This window comes from Hyperolius riggenbachi, chromosome 3 (genome assembly GCF_040937935.1).
Source record: "Hyperolius riggenbachi isolate aHypRig1 chromosome 3, aHypRig1.pri, whole genome shotgun sequence".
NCBI classification, from domain to species: domain Eukaryota; kingdom Metazoa; phylum Chordata; class Amphibia; order Anura; family Hyperoliidae; genus Hyperolius; species Hyperolius riggenbachi.
In genome coordinates this window covers 14,453,405-14,478,432 of record NC_090648.1, presented here as the reverse complement: position 1 = coordinate 14,478,432, position 25,028 = coordinate 14,453,405, and the positions used below count along the sequence as shown (strand labels likewise).

The window sequence follows — 25,028 nt, the reverse complement described above, 5'->3', positions numbered from 1 at the left end:
TGTATCGGCCCTGAAGTCATGTTAGTCTATGGCGATGCGTTGCGGCAAATTGCCTAGCAAAAGTCCCACTTTGCGGTCCCCACTACGCTGGAAGTGGTTGACTTAACGCTAGTGCATACCTGCGTTACAGCGCGGCTCCTGCTGTGATTTGTATTGGCCCTGAAGTCATGTTAGTCTTTGGCGATGCGTTGCGGCAAATTGCCTAGCAAAAGTCCCACTTTGCGGTCCCCACTACGCCAGAAGTGGTTGACTTAATGCTAGTGCATTCCTACGTTACCGTACGGCTCCTGCAGTGATTTGCGTCAGCCCGGAAGTCATGTTAGTCTATGGCGATGCAAAGATTTTTACTTCATACTTGGCCGGATGCCAGACAGGGAATACCATGTACTAACGCGGTCTTCCCTGTAGGTTTGTTTTTGGCGATGAGGTGCGGCAGGCGCGACCCACCAAATACACCAATATGTAGTGTAAAACCAGACATCAGGTTACGAGAGACCCTAATACACCGGGCTGCCAGAAAGCTCTCCTTTCACTTGGGACAAAGTGCATAGTGTACTTCGCCACACACTGTGTTTGCACACGGTCCCTTGGGGAAGGAGAGGTTTGTCCTCGGAAGGTAAGTAAAAAATACCAAAACAAAACAAAAACAGGTAAGCAGAAAAGTTAAAATTGTTAATGTTTGGTTAAAAAGTTTCAATAAAGTTTATCAAAGTTAATGTTAATGAATTTATTGCATTGCTGCTTGCTTGGTTTTTTTTTTGTGTGTGTGTGTAGTTTCTTTTTCTCTCTCTCTCTTTTTCCATCCTTTACCCTTCCAGGTGGACCGACCGGACCGATCAACCAACCAGCTGCAGCACTGATTGTGCATCCTGAAAGCATTGTGCGTCTGTCAAGTTACACACAAGTCGGTGCATGCAGCGCTGCAGGACGAGATTTCTCCTCCGCAGTAAGATACGTTTGCCAAGGCATATGAGCTGAGGGGTGGTGTTGGAGCTCCTATGCTTTGACAAGCACTTTGTATCAAAACTAGCAAAGGTTTTTTCATCCACATCGATCGATGTGAATGGATTAATCTGGTTTGCCAGGGCATAGGAGCAAAGTGGGTTTGGAAAATTTTGTGGGCGGTGCTCCTATGTCCTGGCAAACGCATGCCCCTCTTTTTTCACATTTTTCGGCAGATATTTTTTCATCCACATTGATCAATGTGAATGCGAGAATCTTTGCTGTTCACTTTCCTTTTATGGAAAAAAAAAAATCACCCGTATGCCCAATATAAGAAGTATAGCAGAAACTCCCAATACTGGCCATCCATGTAAAGATTGCGGAGACCCTAAAATGCCAGGACAGACCCCACAAATGACCCCATTTAGGAAAGAGGACACCCCATGGTATTTGCTGAGGGGCATGGTGAGTTCATAGAAGATTTTATTTTTTGTCACAAGTTAGCAGCAATTGATTTTTTTTAATTTTTTTCTCACAGTGTCATTTTTTGCTAACTTGTGACAAAAAAATAAAAATTTCTATAAACTCACTATGCCCCTCGTGGAATACCTTGGGGTGTCTTCTTTCCAAAGTGGGGTCATTTGTGGGGAGTGTTTACTGTCCTGGCATTGTTTGGGGGGGCTAAATTGTGAGCACCCCTGTAAAGCCTAAAGGTGCTCATTGGACTTTTGGCCCCTTTGCACAGCTAGACTGCAAAAAAGTGTCACGTGTGGTATCGCCATTCTCAGGAGAAGTAATATAATGTATTTTATGGTGTCTTTCCACATATACCCATGCTGGGTGGGAGAAATAGCTCTGTAAATGACAAGTTTGTGAAAAAAATTTGAAAAAGTTGTCCAGAGATATTTCTCCCACCCAGCATGGGTATATGTGGAAAGACACCATAAAATACATTATATTACTTCTCCTGAGTACAGTCATACCACATGTGTGACACTTTTTTGCAGCCTAGCTGTGCAAAGGGGCCCAAAGTCCAATGAGTACCTTTAGGATTTCACAGGTCAATTTTGCGCAGTTTTCAATTTTCGAATTTACTTGATTAGCCGCACCCAGGCTATGCATATACATAGGTAGGATTTAGTTAGTGTTAGGTCCCCTCCCATGGAGGATTGACTTCTTCGCAGTGGGAGGGATGAGTACTTAATAGGTTCCATGCAAGCTGTTACGGAAACCAACATCCTCCAGTGGTAGACAGGTCATGTGTATGCTAGGTGTGTATTTTATCCCACAAGTGGGGCTTGCACTCTCTTGCAGGTAGGCACTTGTCTGTTTTTAAGTAGCGCTGTTTATTTCCTTGCCATGTACTAATTTAATTCATTTTTGGTCAGCTGCTCCCACTTAACAGCTTTGCTTTTGGTGTATATGCAGAGCTTCTGTTTGGGTTCAAGGTGCGTTTGCAGTTTCTGGGGGGGCTCAGTGCACCTTTGATTCGAGGCCATTCGGAGGCGGCCTGGTGTTGCGATGATCCACCTTTTGCGCAATTTTAATTATTTGGTTTCCAGACTACTCATGGTTTAGGGCCCCTAAAATGCCAGGGCAGTATAGGAACCCCACAAGGGACCACATTTTGGAAAGAAGACACACCAAGGTATTCCGTGAGGGATATGGTGAGTTCATAGAAGATTTTATTTTTTTGTCACAAGTTAGTGGAAAATTACACTTTGTGAGAAAAAACAAAAAAAATTAATTTCCACTAACTTGTGACAAAAAAATAAAACCTATGAACTCACCATATCCCTCGCGGAATACCTTGGGGTGTCTTCTTTCCAAAATGGGGTCACTTGTGGGGTTCCTAAACTGCCCTGCCATTTTAGGGGCCCAAAACTATGAGGAGTAGTTTGGAAACCAAATAATTAAAATTGACCTGTGAAATCCTAAAGGTACTCATTGGACTTTGCGCCCCTTTGCACAGCTAGGCTGCAAAAAAGTGTCACACATGTGGTATCACTGTACTCAGTAGAAGTAGTATAATGTATTTTATGGTGTCTTTCCACATATGCCCATGCTGGGTGGGAGAAAGATCTCTGTAAATGACAACTTTGTGTGAAAAAAAATGAAAAAGTTGTCCTTTACAGAGATATTTCTCCCACCCAGCATGGGTATGTGTGGAAAGACACCATAAAATACATTATATTACTTCTCCTGAGTACAGTCATACCACATGTGTGACACTTTTTTGCAGGCTAGCTGTGCAAAGGGGCCCAAAGTCCAATGAGTACCTTTAGGATTTCACAGGTCAATTTTAGAAATTTGGTTTCCAGACTCCTCCTCACGGTTTAGGGCCCCTAAAATGCCAGGGCAGTATAGGAACCGCACAAGTGACCCCATTTTGGACAGAAGACAACCCAAGATATTCAGTGAGGGGTATAGTGAGTTCATAAAAGATTTTATTTTTTTGTCACGTTAGTGGAAATGGATTTTTTTGTTTTTTTCTCACAAAGTGTCATTTTCCACTAACTTGTGACAAAAAATAAAATCTTCTATGAACTCACCATATCCCTCACGAAATACCATGGGGTGTCTTCTTTCCAAAATGGGGTCACTTGTAGGGTTTCTGTACTGCCCTGGCATTTTAGGGGCCCTAAACCGTGAGGAGTAGTCTGGAAACCAAATAATGAAAATTGACCTGTGAAATCCTAAAGGTACTCATTGGACTTTGGGCCCCTTTGCACAGCTAGGCTGCAAAAAAGTGTCACACGTGTGGTATCGCCGTACTCAGGAGAAGTAGTATAATGTATTTTATTGTGTCTTTCTACGCATACCCATGCTGGGTGGGAGAAATATCTCTGTAAAGGACAACTTTTTAAATGTTTTACACTAAATTGTCCATTTACAGAGATATTTCTCCCACCCAGCATGGGTATGTGTAAAAATACACTCCAAAACACATTATACTACTTCTCCTGAGTACGGTGATACTACATGTGTGACACTTTTTTGCAGCCTATTTGTGCAAAGGGGCCCAATGTCCAATGAGTGCCTTTAGGATTTCACAGGTCAATTTTAATTATTTGGTGTAACGATTGCGGAATCGTCTCCGTGGTCAGCGCACCAGACGTGCGCTGACGCGGCGGATTTCCTCCACAAGCGTATAATTGAGGACACCCAGGCTAGGTGCTATGCACCTGCAGAGGGAAATTCCTGTTGGCAGGTGGAGCTGTGGAGTGCAGAGGAACAGCTCCTCTGCCCTACCACACACGCCAGACAGGAATTGTACGAAGGGAAGAAACGCAATCGCAAGAGAAGCGATTGAGAGTGAGCACAGAGACAGATTGTGTGTGTGTGCATAAAATTAGTCGCCAACCCGCGACTGTGCACACACCACAGCAGATAAGAAGCAGGAACGTGATCGTGAGAGGTGCGATCGCCAGACGTGACACAAGGTACAGCAAGTAATACAATAAGGAAATACGGAAAATAACAAACGCTAGCTAACCGCGAACACCGCACTCATTCGCAACAGTGCACGCGGTTATGCGCGGTCTCCACGTGATAAGCACAATAGAGACAAGCACGCCTAACTAACCATTAACAGACAAACATGAAACAGAGGACTCGAGCGCTTGCTTAACGGTTACCTCACCGAGCCTCCAGCAAGCGCAGCAGACAAGACAGACACACGAAAACAGGGACAAGCGACAGAAGGATCCCCAGCGCTAGCGAAAAGTGGCTAGCGCGATCCCAGAAGACAGAACAGAAGGATCCCCAGCGCTAGCGAAAAGTGGCTAGCGCGATCCCAGAAGACAGAACAGAAGGATCCCTAGCACTAGCGCTAGGGCGAGTGCGATCCAAACACACGGCAGACAGAACAGATGAGATAGGCAGAAACAACCGCTGTTCCAACCTACACTCCAGACTCAATCAGAAGGATCCACAGCCGCTAACGCTAGGGCTTGTACGATCCAAACACAAGACAGACGGAACAGGCAAAACAGATAATACAACCTAACTGGACTAGAAGGGGAGCCTAAAGCACCCCCCAGGAATTAACTATACTAGATAGCAATGGCTGACACTCCAGCAGTGTCCATCAGGAACAGACCATGGAAGGGAAATGTCCAGCAAAGCAATCTGGGAGCAGAATGCTTTTATAGTGCCAGTCATCAAAAGAAGGCAGCTAACGGATTTGCATGACTAATGTATGCAAATCCCTCAGCAACACAAGCTGCACAACTGACAGAAGGTCTCCTTTCCAGAGTCCTGCAGCAAGCAAACCTAAACAATGGTCAAAAGGCTGCCTGCCTGCGCAGGCAGCTGAGCGGATTCTCACATTTGGTTTCCAGACTACTCCTCACGGTTTAGGGCCCCTAAAATGCCAGGGCAGTATAGGAACCCCACAAGTGACCCCATTTTGGAAAGAAAACACCCCACGGTATTCCATGAGGGGTATGGTGAGTTCATAGAAGATTTTATTTTTTGTCGCAAGTTAGTGGAAATTGATTTTTTTTTATTTTTCTCACAAAGTGTCATTTTCCACTAACTTGTGACAAAAAATAAAATCTTCTATGAACTCACCATACCCCTCACGGAATACCTTGGGGTGTTTTCTTTCCAAAATGGGGTCACTTGTGGGGTTCCTATACTGTCCTGGCATTTTAGGGGCCCTAAACCGTGAGGAGTAGTCTGGAAACCAAATAATTAAAATTGACCTGTAAATTCTAAAGGCACTCATTGGACATTGGGCCCCTTTGCACAAATAGGCTGCAAAAAAGTGTCACATGTGTGCTATCGCCGTACTCAGGAGAAGTAGTATAATGTGTTTTGTGGTGTATTTTTACACATACCCATGCTGGGTGGGAGAAATATCTCTGTAAATGGACAATTTAGTGTAAAATAATTGAAAAAGTTGCCATTTACAGAGATATTTCGCCCACCCAGCATGGGTATGTGTAAAAATACACCCCAAAACACATTATACTACTTCTTCTGAGTACGGCGATACCACATGTGTGACACTTTTTTTGCTGCCTAGCTGCACTCAGGGCCGGATTTCTGGCAAGGCCACATAGGCCATGGCCTAGGGCACCAGAAATTTAGGGGCGGCTCAGTGAGGGGCAGTAAAGCTGTTTTATGCAGCCATCCCTATCTACAAAGACAGCTTTATCCTTTGAACTATCTGTCCTGTACTTGTGTCGTCCCTGCAAGACCTGTAAGCTCTATCCTGCAGGTACACATCAGCCTAACTCTCATGGTGACACAATGGGTCCATCATTAATGATATGGCAAACATAACATAAAAGTTCTTAAGGAAAACATAACTAATAATCTAGACACAAATTACTAAAATAGTTATTGTCTGTGACATCCAATGATGGAAAGTAAGTAGAATTCTCATTGGGGCACACAGAGATAACAACCATACAGACGGTATAGTTGGCCTTGGGCGGTAAAAAGTACAAATCCGGCCCTGGCTGCACTAAGGGGTCCAAAGAACAATGAGCACCTTTAGGCTTTACAGGGGTGCTTACAATTGAGCCCCCCCCCAAAATGCCAGAGCAGTACTAGTACCCCCCAAGTGACTCAGTTTTGGAACGTAGACACCCCAAGGTATTCACTGAGGGCTATGGTGAGTCCGTGGAAGATTTTTTTTTTATTTATTTTTGTCACAAGTTAGCAAAAATAGAAACACCTTTTTTTTCTGTCACAAAGTGTCATTTTCTACTAACTTGTGACAAAAAATAAAACCTGTTATGAACTCACCATGCCCCTCAGGAAATACCTTGGGGTATCTTCTTTCCAAAATGGGGTCATTTGGGGGGTATTTATACTTTTTGCACCATAGTTTGTAAACGCTATAACTTTTACCCAGACCAATAAATATACACTTTCTGGATTTTTTCTTTATCAAAGACATGTAGCATAATACATTTGGACAAAAACTTGTATAAAAAATTTACTTTATTTAAAAAATTTTACCACAGAAAGTTCAAAATATAATTTTTTGGACAAAATTCCTGTCTTTTTTGATGAATATAATAAAAACTAAAAATTGCAGCAGCCATCAAATAGCACCAGTGGCGTAGCAATAGGGGTTGCAGCGGTAGCGACCGCATCGGGGCCCTTGGGTCAGAGGGGCCCTCCCTCAAGCACAATATTAGCTCTCTATTGGCCCTGTGTAGGTAATAATCATTTCTATAGATGCTTTAAATAGTAGTGATCATTAACAAACTGTTTCCCATCTCCTACTTGCACCTCTGACACTATTGTAGTTCTTGGCAGGTTTTGGTGCGCCATATCAATTGTTATGTATAGAGTGCTTGGGGGCCCCATGTACAACTTGCACCGGGGCCCACAGCTTCTTAGCTACGCCACTGAATAGCACCCAAAGAAAGCTGTGTTAGTGACAAGAAAAGGAGGGAAAATTTGTTTGGGTGGTAAGTTGTATGACCGAGCAATAAACCATTATAGCTGCAGTGGTCTGAATTGTAAAAAAATGGCCTGGTCACTAGGGGGGGTTTAACTCCACGCTCCTCAAGTGGTTAAGAGATCAGGTGATGTAAATTGGCTGTTGTGTAGAAATAGAAACACTTCTCAGGCATTCAGGGAGATTGATAAACAGGCTATAGATGGGCTGTGGGCTATAGATAGGCATATGCCAAAATCAGAAGCTCTGCAGGCAGTGTCAGACCAGCAGTGGCCGCTAGATGGCAGCAGAGAACTTTCTGGACATGAATGAGATGATTTTCATAATCATATGCATAATACAGGCGTTATCTCAGATGAAGAAAGCGAATCCTACTCCCTGATTGGCCTCCTGGAACGTCAGTCAAATAATTTTCCCCTAGGTAGGCGGGGCCTCTGGTTTTGGTTTTATTACATGGTACCACTCAGTTCCGTTACTGACAGAGGAGGCGTGGCCAGCAGCTGACTTCCCCCTGATTGGGTTGCATCTGACGGGGGTGGGCTTACTCGGCTCAGTCCGCTAGTGAAGGGGAGGGGAGAGCGGGAGCTGCGCGCTGATTGGCTGCCTGCCGTACCCCGTCGCTCAGCTTGGCCTCAGGCGGTGATTGGCGGAGGCTACGGGGGGCGCGCTGTGATTGGCTGTTGCCTGGCAGCGCTGCGGTCCGGCTCATTCCGCTCTCAATGGCGGCGGGGAGCGACGAGGAGGATGGAGAGTGCGAGCTGCAGCGGCCCGGGGGAGGCGGGAGGAGCGTGCACCGAGCCCTGGAGGAGGCGGCCCGGACCGGGGAGCTCAGCCTGAGCGGCCGCCGCCTGAGGAGCATACCCGACAGGGGGCGGAGCCATGACTTGACCGACCTGACCCGAGCGGGTGAGCTACCCCAGTGCTGTCACCCGAGAGGGGGAGGAGCCATGACCTGACCCGAGCGGGTGGGATAACTCAGTGCTTGTCACCCGAGAGGAGGAGGAGCCATGACACTGTCACCCCAATATAGCTTCAGACCTCTGACCCCAGTGCTGACCTGCCTGAGCCCTAGAGGGGGAGGAGCCATGACACTGTCACCCCAATATAGCTTCAGACCTCTGACCCCAGTGCTGACCTGCCTGAGCCCTAGAGGAGGAGAAGTCCTGACACTGTCACCCCAGTATAGTTTCTGACCCCAGTATTGTCCAGCCTGTACCCTAGAGGGGGAGGACGCATGAGACTGTGACCCCAATATAGGCTGACCCATTCCTGACCCCAGTACTGTCCTGAATGTACCCTACAAGGGGGAGGAGCCATGACACTGTCACCCCAGTATAGTTTCTGACCCTATTCCTGACCTCAGTACTGCAATACTGGAGAGTGACCACAGCCCTGTACAATGATCTGCACCCCCTATCATCCCTGATGTGGTGTCTCCACTACAGACTATTGTCTGAAGAGGCCACAGCCTTGACCTGACCCTGATAGCCACCCCATTCCACCCCTGACTGCAGCGCTGTAGTCTGATATAACCCAGCCAGAGCTGGTGAGTGACCCCCAATACTCAGCCACATCCTGACCTCTGACCCCAATACTCAGCCACATCCTGACCTCTGACCCCAATACCCAGCCACATCCTGACCTCTGACCCCAATACCCAGCCACATCCTGACCTCTGACCCCAATACCCAGCCACATCCTGACCTCTGACCCCAATACTTATCTACATCCTGACCTCTGACCCCAATACTTATCCACATCCTGACCTCTGACCCAATACTCGGCCGCATCCTGACCTCTGACCCCAATACCCGGCCGCACCCTGACCTCTGACCCCAATACCCGGCCACATCCTGACCTCTGACCCCAATACTTATCCACATCCTGACCTCTGACCCAATACTCGACCACATCCTGACCTCTGACCCCAATACCCAGCCACATCCTGACCTCTGACCCCAATACTTATCCACAGCCTGACCTCTGACCCAATACTCGGCCGCACCCTGACCTCTGACCCCAATACTCGGCCGCACCCTGACCTCTGACCCCAATACTCGGCCACATCCTGAACTCTGACCCCAATACCCAGCCACATCCCGACCTCTGACCCCAATACTTATCCACATCCTGACCTCTGACCAAAATACTCGACCACATTTTGACCTCTGACCCCAATACTTGGCCACACCCTGACCTCTGACCCCAATACCCGGCCGCATCCTGACCTCTGACCCCAATACCCGGCCGCACCCTGACCTCTGACCCCAATACTCGGCCGCACCCTGACCTCTGACCCCAATACTCGGCCGCATCCTGACCTCTGACCCCAATACACGGCCACATCCTGACCTCTGACCCCAGTACTTATCCACATCCTGACCTCTGACCCCAATACTTATCCACATCCTGACCTCTGACCCAATACTCGACCACATCCTGACCTCTGACCCCAATACCCAGCCACATCCTGACCTCTGACCCCAATACTTATCCACATCCTGACCTCTGACCCCAATACCCGGCCGCATCCTGACCTCTGACCCCAATACTCGGCCGCACCCTGACCTCTGACCCCAATACTCGGCCGCATCCTGACCTCTGACCCCAATACTCGGCCGCACCCTGACCTCTGACCCCAATACTCGGCCGCACCCTGACCTCTGACCCCAATACTCGGCCACATCCTGACCTCTGACCCCAATACTCGGCCACACCCTGACCTCTGACCCCAATACCCGGCTGCACCCTGACCTCTGACCCCAATACACGGCCGCACCCTGACCTCTGACCCCAATACCCGGCCACATCCTGACCTCTGACCCCAATACCCGGCCGCATCCTGAGCTCTGACCCCAATACCCGGCCTCATCCTGAGCTCTGACCCCAATACCCGGCCTCATCCTGAGCTCTGACCCCAATACCCGGCCTCATCCTGACCTCTGACCCCAATACTCAGCCACATCCTGACCTCTGACCCCAATACTCAGCCACATCCTGACCTCTGACCCCAATACACAGCCATATCCTGACCTCTGACCCCAATACTTATCCACATCCTGACCTCTGACCCCAATACTCGGCCACACCCTGACCTCTGACCCCAATACTCGGCCGCATCCTGACCTCTGACCCCAATACTAGCCACATCCTGACCTCTGACCCCAATACTTATCCACATCCTGACCTCTGACCCCAATACTCGGCCACATCCTGACCTCTGACCCCAATACTCGACCACATCCTGAGCTCTGACCCCAATACTTATCCACATTCTGACCTCTGACCCCAATACCCGGCCGCATCCTGACCTCTGACCCCAATACTCAGCCACATCCTGACCTCTGACCCCAATACTCAGCCACATCCTGACCTCTGACCCCAATACACAGCCACATCCTGACCTCTGACCCCAATACTTATCCACATCCTGACCTCTGACCCCAATACTTATCCACATCCTGACCTCTGACCCCAATACTCGGCCACATCCTGACCTCTGACCCCAATACTCGACCACTTCCTGACCTCTGACCCCAATACTTATCCACATCCTGACCTCTGACCCAATACACGGCCGCATCCTGACCTCTGACCCAATACACGGCCGCATCCTGACCTCTGACCCCAATACTAGGCCGCACCCTGACCTCTGACCCCAATACCTGGCCGCACCTCTGACCCCAATACTAGGCCGCACCCTGACCTCTGACCCCAATACCTGGCCACATCCTGACCTCTGATCCCAGTACTCGGCCATATCCTGACCTCTGACCCCAACACATCCTGACCTCTGACCCCAATACACGGCCACATCCTGCCCCAGTACCCAGCTGATGCTGTTGATCTCTTCCCCTGACCTTGGGCTCATACCCATCCCTAGCTGTGTCCCTTAGACTGGCATTCATCTGGCTGGCAGGAGGGGTTTACTTGCTGGGGGGGGGTGCTGGCATCCTTTCCCAGATTGGGCTTATAGGTTTGGGATGGGGGAAGTGCGTTGGCTTCTCTCCCTCTTCTGTCTCATAAGTTGTTTATCACTGTACATCTGTCACTGTAGCTTATTATATATTGTTTCATCATACCCATTTTTTATACCACTGTCTGTGTTTTTATGTACCCATGTTTGCTTTTACTCTGTACTGCGCCACGGAAAGTAATGGTGTATCAATAATAATAATTCATCTGTCACCATCCCTGTCTGTGCATTGACAGTGCCTCAGAGGGGTGGAGCCATGACCCGACCTGGTGACCCCTCCTCATCACCATATACAGACAGCTGTGAACTGATTGATGCCAACAGGAGATCATGGCTGATACCTGACTTATGTCAGGGGGACGGTGCAGAAGCGACTGATATTGGTGGGAGGGCGGAGCCGTGACCCTACTAATGTCAGTGAGAGGGCGGGGCTTTGACCTGACTGGTTTTGGAGAAATGGCAGAACCGCAACTTGCCAAAGTCCAGATGGAGAGCAAGATCACAGCCAGAGGTGGTGCAGAATTATCTTATTCTTGTATGTGACCAGCCTGACCCCACCTGGTCAGATACTGACCTCTGTGACCTGACCCAGCAGGTGTACGTCACATATTTCCCTCCCTCCTCCACTGAGCTGGTGTTACCATTCAGGATCGTCCAGACCTGCAGGGGGTCCGACTAACATCACAGCCTGCCCACAGGTGACTCATGCCTGCGGACTGACTCATGGTGCCTGATAAGATCTGCTGACTGTCTGGTAGAACCTGTCTCTGAGCTGAGAACCCGCCGTACAACCACCAAAGCCCTCATCATGCCTCCCTATGTCCTGAGATATACTATGTATACTGTCATCCTGTGTGTGCCCCTAATGGCAAGCCATAAGAGATCTATAGTAAGGAATACATGTTCCGGGGCTGGTGATCAGGATTGTGGAGGGGCTGCTGCAATGTATGGGGGATCTGGTAGAGATTACTGAGCATGGATCTATAGTAAGGAATACATGTTCAGGGGCTGGTGATCAGGATTGCGGAGGGGCTGCTGCAATGTATGGACGGCTGGTAGAGATTACTGAGCATGGATCTATAGTACGGAATACATGTTCCGGGGCTGGTGATCAAGATTGTGGAGGGGCTGCTGCAATGTATGGATGGCTAGTAGAGATTACTGAGCATGGATCTATAGTAGGGAATACATGTTCCGGGGCTGGTGATCAGGATTGTGGAGGGGCTGCTGCAATGTATGGAGGATCTGGTAGAGATTACTGAGCATGGATCTATAGTAAGGAATACATGTTCCTGGGTTGATGATCAGGATTGCGGAGGGGCTGCTGCAATGTATGGGGGATCTGGTAGAGATTACTGAGCATGGATCTATAGTAAGGAACACATGTTCCGGGGCTGGTGATCAGGATTGTGGAGGGGCTGCTGCAATGTATGGGGGATCTGGTAGAGATTACTGAGCATGGATAGTAAGGAATACATGTTCCGGGGCTGGTGATCAGGATTGTGGAGGGGCTGCTGCAATGTATGGGGGATCTGGTAGAGATTACTGAGCATGGATCTATAGTAAGGAATACATGTTCCGGGGCTGGTGATCAGGATTGCGGAGGGGCTGCTGCAATGTATGGACGGCTGGTAGAGATTACTGAGCATGGATCTATAGTAGGGAATACATGTTCCGGGGCTGGTGATCAGGATTGTGGAGGGGCTGCTGCAATGTATGGGGGATCTGGTAGAGATTACTGAGCATGGATCTATAGTAGGGAATACATGTTCCGGGGCTGGTGATCAGGATTGTGGAGGGGGCTGCTGCAATGTATGGACGGCTGGTAGAGATTACTGAGCATGGATCTATAGTAAGGAATACATGTTCCAGGGCTGGTGATCAGGATTGTGGAGGGGCTGCTGCAATGTATGGGGGATCTGGTAGAGATTACTGAGCATGGATAGTAAGGAATACATGTTCCGGGGCTGGTGATCAGGATTGTGGAGGGGCTGCTGCAATGTATGGACGGCTGGTAGAGATTACTGAGCATGGATCTATAGTAAGGAATACATGTTCCGGGGCTGGTGATCAGGATTGTGGAGGGGCTGCTGCAATGTATGGGGATCTGGTAGAGATTACTGAGCATGGATCTATAGTAAGGAATACATGTTCCGGGGCTGGTGATCAAGATTGTGGAGGGGCTGCTGCAATGTATGGATGGCTAGTAGAGATTACTGAGCATGGATCTATAGTAGGGAATACATGTTCCGGGGCTGGTGATCAGGATTGTGGAGGGGCTGCTGCAATGTATGGAGGATCTGGTAGAGATTACTGAGCATGGATCTATAGTAAGGAATACATGTTCCTGGGTTGATGATCAGGATTGCGGAGGGGCTGCTGCAATGTATGGGGGATCTGGTAGAGATTACTGAGCATGGATCTATAGTAAGGAATACATGTTCCGGGGCTGGTGATCAGGATTGTGGAGGGGCTGCTGCAATGTATGGAGGATCTGGTAGAGATTACTGAGCATGGATCTATAGTAAGGAATACATGTTCTGGGGCTGGTGATCAGGATTGTGGAGGGGCTGCTGCAATGTATGGGGGATCTGGTAGAGATTACTGAGCATGGATCTATAGTAAGGAATACATGTTCCGGGGCTGGTGATCAGGATTGTGGAGGGGGCTGCTGCAATGTATGGGGGGATCTGGTAGAGATTACTGAGCATGGATCTATAGTAAGGAACACATGTTCCGGGGCTGGTGATCAGGATTGCGGAGGGGCTGCTGCAATGTATGGGGGATCTGGTAGAGATTACTGAGCATGGATCTATAGTAAGGAATACATGTTCTGGGGCTGGTGATCAGGATTGTGGAGGGGTGGCTGCAATGTATGGGGGATCTGGTAGAGATTACTGAGCATGGATAGTAAGGAATACATGTTCCGGGGCTGGTGATCAGGATTGTGGAGGGGCTGCTGCAATGTATGGGGGATCTGGTAGAGATTACTGAGCATGGATAGTAAGGAATACATGTTCCGGGGCTGGTGATCAGGATTGTGGAGGGGCTGCTGCAATGTATGGACGGCTGGTAGAGATTACTGAGCATGGATCTATAGTAAGGAATACATGTTCCGGGGCTGGTGATCAGGATTGTGGAGGGGCTGCTGCAATGTATGGGGATCTGGTAGAGATTACTGAGCATGGATCTATAGTAAGGAATACATGTTCCGGGGCTGGTGATCAGGATTGTGGAGGGGCTGCTGCAATGTATGGGGGATCTGGTAGAGATTACTGAGCATGGATCTATAGTAAGGAATACATGTTCCGGGGCTGGTGATCAGGATTGTGGAGGGGCTGCTGCAATGTATGGGGGATCTGGTAGAGATTACTGAGCATGGATCTATAGTAGGGAATACATGTTCCAGGGCTGGTGATCAGGATTGTGGAGGGGCTGCTGCAATGTATGGGGGATCTGGTAGAGATTACTGAGCATGGATCTATAGTAGGGAATACATGTTCCGGGGCTGGTGATCAGGATTGTGGAGGGGCTGCTGCAATGTATGGAGGATCTGGTAGAGATTACTGAGCATGGATCTATAGTAAGGAATACATGTTCTGGGGCTGGTGATCAGGATTGTGGAGGGGCTGCTGCAATGTATGGGGGATCTGGTAGAGATTACTGAGCATGGATCTATAGTAAGGAATACATGTTCCGGGGCTGGTGATCAGGATTGTGGAGGGGTGGCTGCAATGTATGGGGGATCTGGTAGAGATTACTGAGCATGGATAGTAAGGAATACATGTTCCGGGGCTGGTGATCAGGATTGTGGAGGGGCTGCTGCAATGTATGGGGGATCTGGTAGAGATTACTGAGCATGGATAGTAAGGAATACATGTTCCGGGGCTGGTGATCAGGATTGTGGAGGGGCTGCTGCAATGTATGGACGGCTGGTAGAGATTACTGAGCATGGATCTATAGTAAGGAATACATGTTCCGGGGCTGGTGATCAGGATTGTGGAGGGGCTGCTGCAATGTATGGGGATCTGGTAGAGATTACTGAGCATGGATCTATAGTAAGGAATACATGTTCCGGGGCTGGTGATCAGGATTGTGGAGGGGCTGCTGCAATGTATGGGGGATCTGGTAGAGATTACTGAGCATGGATCTATAGTAAGGAATACATGTTCCGGGGCTGGTGATCAGGATTGTGGAGGGGCTGCTGCAATGTATGGGGGATCTGGTAGAGATTACTGAGCATGGATCTATAGTAGGGAATACATGTTCCAGGGCTGGTGATCAGGATTGTGGAGGGGCTGCTGCAATGTATGGGGGATCTGGTAGAGATTACTGAGCATGGATCTATAGTAGGGAATACATGTTCCGGGGCTGGTGATCAGGATTGTGGAGGGGCTGCTGCAATGTATGGGGGATCTGGTAGAGATTACTGAGCATGGATCTATAGTACGGAATACATGTTCCGGGGCTGGTGATCAGGATTGTGGAGGGGCTGCTGCAATGTATGGGGATCTGGTAGAGATTACTGAGCATGGATCTATAGTAAGGAACACATGTTCCGGGGCTGGTGATCAGGATTGCGGAGGGGCTGCTGCAATGTATGGACGGCTGGTAGAGATTACTGAGCATGGATCTATAGTAAGGAATACATGTTCCGGGGCTGGTGATCAGGATTGTGGAGGGGGCTCCTGCAATGTATGGGGGGGATCTGGTAGAGATTACTGAGCATGGATCTATAGTAAGGAATACATGTTCCGGGGTTGGTGATCAGGATTGCGGAGGGGCTGCTGCAATGTATGGACGGCTGGTAGAGATTACTGAGCATGGATCTATAGTAAGGAATACATGTTCCGGGGCTGGTGATCAGGATTGTGGAGGGGCTCCTGCAATGTATGGGGGGATCTGGTAGAGATTACTGAGCATGGATCTATAGTAAGGAATACATGTTCCGGGGCTGGTGATCAGGATTGTGGAGGGGGCTGCTGCAATGTATGGGGGATCTGGTAGAGATTACTGAGCATGGATCTATAGTAAGGAACACATGTTCCGGGGCTGGTGATCAGGATTGTGGAGGGGCTGCTGCAATGTATGGAGGATCTGGTAGAGATTACTGAGCATGGATCTATAGTAGGGAATACATGTTCCGGGGCTGGTGATCAGGATTGTGGAGGGGGCTGCTGCAATGTATGGAGGATCTGGTAGAGATTACTGAGCATGGATCTATAGTAAGGAATACATGTTCCGGGGCTGGTGATCAGGATTGTGGAGGGGCTGCTGCAATGTATGGAGGATCTGGTAGAGATTACTGAGCATGGATAGTAAGGAATACATGTTCCGGGGCTGGATTGTGGAGGGGTGGCTGCAATGTATGGGGGATCTGGTAGAGATTACTGAGCATGGATCTATAGTAGGGAATACATGTTCCGGGGCTGGTGATCAGGATTGCGGAGGGGCTGCTGCAATGTATGGACGGCTGGTAGAGATTACTGAGCATGGATCTATAGTAGGGAATACATGTTCTGGGGCTGGTGATCAGGATTGTGGAGGGGCTGCTGCAATGTATGGGGGATCTGGTAGAGATTACTGAGCATGGATCTATAGTAAGGAATACATGTTCCGGGGCTGGTGATCAGGATTGTGGAGGGGCTGCTGCAATGTATGGGGGATCTGGTAGAGATTACTGAGCATGGATCTATAGTAAGGAATACATGTTCCGGGGCTGGTGATCAGGATTGCGGAGGGGCTGCTGCAATGTATGGATGGCTGGTAGAGATTACTGAGCATGGATCTATAGTAAGGAATACATGTTCCGGGGCTGGTGATCAGGATTGTGGAGGGGCTGCTGCAATGTATGGACGGCTGGTAGAGATTACTGAGCATGGATCTATAGTAAGGAATACATGTTCCAGGGCTGGTGATCAGGATTGTGGGGGGGCTGCTGCAATGTATGGGGGATCTGGTAGAGATTACTGAGCATGGATCTATAGTAAGGAACACATGTTCCGGGGCTGGTGATCAGGAGTGTGGAGGGGTGGCTGCAATGTATGGACGGCTGGTAGAGATTACAGCTGATGACAGATCTGGAATTCTCTGTATTTTCGATCTGTGCAGCTGTTCTGCAGACATTCAGCGCAGGCAGCTCTATGTGTGTATATATCTGTATACTGTATATATCCGGCCCTGCTCACTACTGCTGGGAGTCATCTGTCCCGGTGTCTGGAGGAAGAGGGGACTGTCACACAATCACATCCCCCTCCTGCCTCCATCTCTCTGCTGGGGGACGGGCAGCATCTGGTTACCATGGGTTACAATGACACTTCTTTTCCCCAGACACTTGGGAGAGAGCTGGGAACAGCCAATCAGAATTCTTCTTTGGTGTGTCATTAAAGTGAAGGATATAACCACATCAGTTGGTACGGCGTGCCTAGAAGTCCAGCCACAGGAACAATGTGACATGTATGTTGTCATTGTGACTCATAAAGTTTGAAAGAAGAAACTTGTCAATGTTTCCTGCTGTCTTAATTGTTACCTGGTCCAGACTCATGATGCTGCTATTAGCACTGATGTATACCACAGCGCTGTACAGAGATCACTGATCCATTCCCATCAGCCTCTGCACCAGAGGAGCTTACACTCTAATGCCCTTACCCCAGTCACACACTATTATTATTATACATTTATATAGCTCTGACATATACCACAGCGCTGTACAGGGATCACTGATCCATTTCCATCAGTCTCTGCACCAGAGGAGCTTACACTCTAATGTCCTCACCACAGTCACACACTATTATTATTATACATTATATAGCTCTGACATATTCCACAGCGCTGTACAGAGATCACTGATCCATTCCCATCAGTCTCTGCACCAGAGGAGCTTACACTCTAATGCCCTCACCACAGTCACACACTATTATTATTATACATTATATAGCTCTGACATATACCACAGCGCTGTACAGAGATCACTGATCCATTCCCATCAGCCTCTGCACCAGAGGAGCTTACACTCGATAATCGCTGTCTTTTACCATCGTTTATCTCATCTGACCCGTCGTTTATCGGTTGTTTCTGGTGACCGCGGTCAAGCGTGTGTACAAAGCTTTAGTCCAGGTGTTGAAAATTAGTAAACAAAAAACCCTTCTGCTCTGTTTGGCTACTGGTGGAAATTTCTGAACCGTCTCATGGCAATTGTACTCCTGACAGAATACTTGGAGTATTGTTGCCATGGTTGCAGCGAAGTACACTTTGAGCTTGCCGCTTGTTTTTTAAATGCTTATCTGACTGAAATGGAAGGAGCGTTTTAAGTAACGGAAATTTGGATAAAGGCATGTGCTGCACCCATCTGTGTGATTTTTTTTTTTTTTTTTGATTTACAAGAGGAGCGTTGTCTGGCTGTGAATGGGGGATCGGGTTGGAGCTGATTTTGCTGTGTTGTCAGTTGGTCACTGCACTGCGCTCTGTGTAGTTTTCCCATCAGCAGGAAGTGGTTAAGCCCTCAGCGGAGGGGGGCCGCTCTGAGTCACGGTTGTGGGGTCACTCGCAGCTGGGTTACCAGGCATTGGCGTCCCGGGATTGTTGAGGAAATCCTTGATTGGGGAGTGTGTGAACTGCGGAAGTACTGGAAGCTGATAGTGTATAATTAGTGTGAGAGTCTGGCAGAAGCCTGCGCTGTCCCCTCCTGCCTCTGGCATGGCTCTGATATTGTGCGGCCTGAACTCTGTCATGTGACGCTGCAGCCATAGTGCTGGGCCTGACCAACTCATGGAAATACTAGAATGGGCCCCATACAGAGGCCTGCACTGTCCCCTCCTGCCTCTGGTGTGTCTGATATTGTGCGGCCTGCACTGTCCCCTCCTGCCTCTGGTGTGTCTGATATTGTGCGGCCTGCACTCTGTCATGTGACGCTGCAGTCATAGTGCTGGGCCTGACCAAGGCCTGGAAATACTACAACAATTCACCTTTTCCCCTAAGTTTTTTCCTAGTAGAAAATGTTTCATCTTCAGTTTTTAAAGAGAACCTGATGTGGGCAGATGGGACACAGAGACATGTTCTCTGCTTCATGACATGGCTCTGTGTCCCCACACCACCACTCTCTGCCCCCACCGCCGCGCTATAGCCCCCCGAGATTAGCAACAAGATTTGTGGCTATCTCGGAGGTAAACACAGGGGAGACGCCAGGGGTATTCCTGCAGGGTTTCCTGAGCTGCCATTGGGCAGCCACTCCCCCGCCTCCTTGCACGCAGTCTCTCAGTGCAGCGTTGTGAATTAGAGGTCACTAAGGTGAAAGTGGGCCATTGAGACCCACGGGAGCGGCGGTTTTTGCGGCCACCTGATCCGCTTAGCCCCACGGATCAGGTAGACTACTTTTTTTTAATTTTTTTATTTATTTATTTTTTTAATTTTTTTTTTTTTTTTTTGAGCCTACCTCACACAAAACCCTCCGTCTTCCCCCTGTACATTGTGCAGCCCCGGGTAGTGTCAGTTAGTATCTGCAGTAGTGTCAGTGAGTTTCTGCAGTAGTGTCAGCTATCAGTCTTCCCCCTGTACATTGTGCAGCCCTGGGTAGTGTCAGTGAGTATCTGCAGTAGTGTCAGTGAGTATCTGCAGTAGTGTCAGTCTTCCCCCTGTACATTGTGCAGCCCCGGGTAGTGTCAGTTAGTATCTGCAGTAGTGTCAGTGTGTCAGTGAGTATGTGCAGCAGTGAGCTGTGGTTGTGTATGGCAGGACACGGATCAGTCTTCCCCCTGTACATTGTGCAGCCCCGGGTAGTGTCAGTTAGTATCTGCAGTAGTGTCAGTGTGTCAGTCTTCCCCCTGTACATTGTGCAGCCCCGGGTAGTGTCAGTGAGTATGTGCAGCAGTGAGCTGTGGTTGCGTATGGCAGGACACGGATCAGTCTTCCCCCTGTACATTGTGCAGCCCCGGGTAGTGTCAGTGTGTCAGTATCTGCAGTTAGTGTCAGTGTGTCAGTGCAGCAGTGAGCTGTTGTTGCGTATGGCAGGACACAGATCTGTGACGGGCAGGGCTGGATTTCTCCTCTCCGTTTGCAGCCAGCTGATGTGATGGGGATGTCGTGTGTCACAAGAGTCCCTGTCGTGTCTCCTCTGCTCTTCCCCCTCCCCCAGCAGCTGCACGCAGCATTTTGCAGAAGTAAACGATGACAACAAGCTACATCCGGTGACCAGCTTACACAGAGCATCCGAGTGCCAGCGCTGTGACAGTGGGACACGGGTGACATGATGTCATCCGGGCTGTGGCCTGCAGCAGGGCTGGGAAATGTGACATCATTCCTGGAGGTTATAGCAATGGTTGTCGGATCACTATCTGTGCGCTCTGTCTACACACTGACACTGCGGCAGTTCTGTGCTATCTGTGCGCTCTGTCTACACACTGACATGGCGGCAGTTCTGTGCTATCTGTGCGCTCTGTCTACACACTGACACTGCGGCTGTTCTGTGCTATCTGTGCGCTCTGTCTACACACTGACACTGCGGCAGTTCTGTGCTATCTGTGCGCTCTGTCTACACACTGCGGCAGTTCTGTGCTATCTGTGCGCTCTGTCTACACACTGACACTGCAGCTGTTCTGTGCTATCTGTGCGCTCTGTTTGCACACTGACACTGCGGCAGTTCTGTGCTATCTGTGCGCTCTGTCTACACACTGACACTGCAGCAGTTCTGTGCGCTCTGTCTACCCACTGACACTGCGGCAGTTCTGTGCGCTCTGTCTACCCACTGACACTGCGGCAGTTCTGTGCTATCTGTGCGCTCTGTCTACACACTGACACTGCAGCAGTTCTGTGCGCTCTGTCTACCCACTGACACTGCGGCAGTTCTGTGCTATCTGTGCGCTCTGTCTACACACTGACACTGCAGCAGTTCTGTGCTATCTGTGCGCTCTGTCTACACACTGACACTGCGGCAGTTCTGTGCTATCTGTGCGCTCTGTCTACACACTGACACTGCAGCAGTTCTGTGCTATCTGTGCGCTCTGTCTACACACTGACACTGCGGCAGTTCTGTGCTATCTGTGCGCTCTGTCTACACACTGACACTGCAGCAGTTCTGTGCTATCTGTGCGCTCTGTCTACACACTGACACTGCGGCAGTTCTGTGCTATCTGTGCGCTCTGTCTACGTACTGACACTGCGGCAGTTCTGTGCTATCTGTGCGCTCTGTCTACACACTGACACTGCGGCAGTTCTGTGCTATCTGTGCGCTCTGTCTGCACACTGACACTGCAGCAGTTCTGTGCTATCTGTGCGCTCTGTCTACACACTGACACTGCGGCAGTTCTGTGCTATCTGTGCGCTCTGTCTACGTACTGACACTGCGGCAGTTCTGTGCTATCTGTGCGCTCTGTCTACACACTGACACTGCGGCAGTTCTGTGCTATCTGTGCGCTCTGTCTACACACTGACACTGCGGCAGTTCTGTGCTATCTGTGCGCTCTGTCTACACACTGACACTGCTGCTGTTCTGTGCTATGTGTGCGTTCTGTCTACACACTGACACTGCGGCTGTTCTGTGCTATGTGTGCGTTCTGTCTACACACTGACACTGCGGCAGTTCTGTGCTATCTGGCTACACACTGACACTGCGGCTGTTCTGTGCTATCTGTACGCTCTGTCTGCACACTGACACTGCGGCTGTTCTGTGCTATCTGTGCGCTCTGTCTACACACTGACACTGCGGCAGCTCTGTCTACACACTGACACTGCGGCAGTTCTGTGCTATCTGTGCGCTCTGTCTACACACACTGAGGCAGTTCTGTGCGCTCTGTCTACACACTGACACTGCGGCTGTTCTGTGCTATCTGTGCGCTCTGTCTGCACACTGACACTGCGGCTGTTCTGTGCTATCTGTGCGTTCTGTCTACACACTGACACTGCGGCAGTTCTGTGCGCTCTGTCTGCACACTGACACTGCGGCAGTTCTGTGCGTTCTGTCTGCACACTGACACTGCGGCTGTTCTGTGCTATCTGTGCGTTCTGTCTACACACTGACACTGCGGCTGTTCTGTGCTATCTGTGCGTTCTGTCTACACACTGACACTGCGGCTGTTCTGTGCTATCTGTGCGCTCTGTCTGCACACTGACACTGCGGCTGTTCTGTGCTATCTGTGCGCTCTGTCTGCACACTGACACTGCGGCAGATCTGTGCGTTCTGTCTACACACTGACACTGCGGCAGTTCTGTGCTATCTGTGCGTTCTGTCTACACACTGACACTGCGGCAGTTCTGTGCTATCTGTGCGCTCTGTCTACACTCTGACACTGCAGCAGTTACTTTGCGCCCTGTCTACACATTGACACTGCAGCAGTTACTTTGCGCCCTGTCTACACACTGACAATGTGGCACTTCTGTGCTATCTGTGCGTTCTGTCTACTCTACACACTGACACTTCCGTAGTTCTATGACTTTTCTCAGATGTGGATTCAGCTGAAGGCTTGAGACGCCCAAATGTCATGTTTTAAAATAACTAAACTGTTCCCCGTGTCATCTCTGCCATGTTCTACACACCTAAATATCCTTCTGTTACTAACATTTGTTGTTGGGTATCCTTTCCGGTCAGATCTACGGAATGGGTCATGGAGGCCATCTTCCAATTGTGAATATGAACACTCTTGCATCTCACCATCTCCTTCAGGCTCTAAACAGTTTTTCATTCCTATGTGTTTTTAAGATAACCCTGGTTATACAGGATTCCACCACCATGCTTTACAATAGGTATGGTTTGGCCCCAGAATCTGCAGTTTTTAGCTTTAGTGCTCAGTGAGGTCGTTCATAGAGGAACGTAGAGTTGTGTTTGCTGTATAACAGGAATGCAACGCAATGGAATGAAAGCGTTAAAGCGCACGTTATGGCTGCATTGTATCACAAACAGTAAAGCATACAGTCAATGCAAAGTAAGTGGGCAGCACGGTGGTTAGCGCTCTCGCCTTACAGCACTGGGTTCGCGGTTTGTATCCCAGCGAGGGCACTATCTGCATGGAGTTTGTATGTCCTCCCCTTGTCTGTGAAGGTTTCTTCTGGGCACTCCGGTTTCCTCCCACATCCCAAAAACGTTCAGAAAGTTTATTGGTTTCACCATAAATTGGCCCTAGACTACGATACATGCGCTACACGATACATACATAGACATATGACTGTGGTAGGGATTAGATTGTGAGCTCCTCTGAGGGACGATCAGTGACGAGACCATATGCTCTGTACAGCGCAGAGGAGGATGTCAGCGCTATATAAATACTATGTAATGTTTCGCTGTACTTGTTAATACTCCCATTTGCAGTGAGTTATCGTACCCCAACCCGCTCTACCGCAATGCTACGGCCGGACTGTGAAAGTCGCATAGCTAATGCATAGCAGCGTTCTCCCCAGGCTCTTTTAGCCGAGTGCTCACCCGGCTAGTTTTGGTGAGCACCCGGCTGTCATCGGCTCACCTCCTCCTCTGCTTTAACCTATTGCCGGCTGCGTCACGCCGATAGGCGTAAAGTCCTGGGGATGGCTTTTGCAGGAGATCGTGTGCGCTGAAGCATGCGCATCACCGCTTGGTAACTCCGCTCCACCTTCAGTCTCCCAGCAGCAACCGTCGCCCGACAGGAAAATGTAATAAAAAAATGAAATCAGACCCCACCACAACAGAAGCTCTGTTGGGGTGGAGAAAAGGGGGGGGGGGGATCACTTGTGTGCTAAGTTGTGCAGCACTTCAGCGAGGCCTGAAAGCTGCTGTGGCCCAATGACCAAACAAAAGCCTGCTCTTCGGGGGGGGGGGGGGGGGGGGGGGGGGGGACGACACACTGCAGTCCTCAAGAGGTTAAGCAGAGAAGTGCCGACCCAGCATTCTGTCCTCTCTCCCCACCCGGCTACTTTTTTCATGCCTTTCGGCTGGAAAGAAGTTCTGGAGAGAACACTGCATAGCAATGCGGTAAGCCACATTACAAGCGACCATTACACCACACCGCAGTGCACCACTGAGAACCTGAACATGGGAACCTGCAGTGAGAAGGATATGGAGGCTGACATATTGTATTCCCTTTAAAGGGGAGCTGAAGAGAGAAGTATATGGAGGCTGTCATGTTTATTTCCTTTTAAGCAATACCAGTTGCCTGGCAGCCCTGCTGATCCTCTGCCTCTAATACTATTAACCATAGCCCCTGAACAAGCATGCAGCAGATCAGGTGTTTCAGTGGCTCAGACTTTAAAGTCAGATCTGACAAGACTAGCTGCATGCTTGTTTCTGGTGTTATTCAGATACTACTGCAGAGAAATAGACCAGCAGGGCTGCCAGGCAACTGGTATTGATTAAAAGGAAATAAATATGGCAGCCTCCGTATACCTCTTACTTCAGTTCCCCTTTAAATAATACCAGTTGCCTGGCAGCCTGCTGATCTGTTTGGCTGCAGTAGTGTCTGAATAACACCTGGAACAAGCATGCAGCTAATCCTGTCCTGACTATAATGTCAGAAGCGCCTGATCTGCTGCATGCTTGTTCAGGGGCTAGTATAATAGTAATATGGCAGCCTCCATATACCTCCTTGAAGATTTAACCACTGAATTCCTGCTAGAGCCTCTTAATGGCTCCAGGACGTTTTTTATAAGTCAAACAGTGCTGCCGCCGCTGTGCGCATGCACGTGCGCTACCCGCGAGCGTGCACGTGAAATTAGTGGGAAAAAAGTCCA

At 49.3% G+C, this 25,028-nt stretch overlaps 1 protein-coding gene across 3 annotated transcripts in view; it reads left to right on the top strand.

Annotated features, from left to right (window-relative positions):
* The first annotated feature begins 8,036 nt into the window (after positions 1-8,036).
* LRCH4 (leucine rich repeats and calponin homology domain containing 4) overlaps positions 8,037-25,028 on the top strand; it is a 131,874-nt gene continuing 114,882 nt past the window's right edge. Inside the window, exon 1 of one of the 3 annotated variants that reach the window (XM_068273885.1) lies at positions 8,037-8,272. In XM_068273885.1, the coding sequence (XP_068129986.1) occupies positions 8,086-8,272 (187 nt within the window). In that variant the 5' untranslated portion in view covers positions 8,037-8,085. The remainder of the gene's footprint in view (positions 8,273-25,028) is intronic. The other 2 variants (XM_068273886.1, XM_068273887.1) reach the window with 2 other exon arrangements.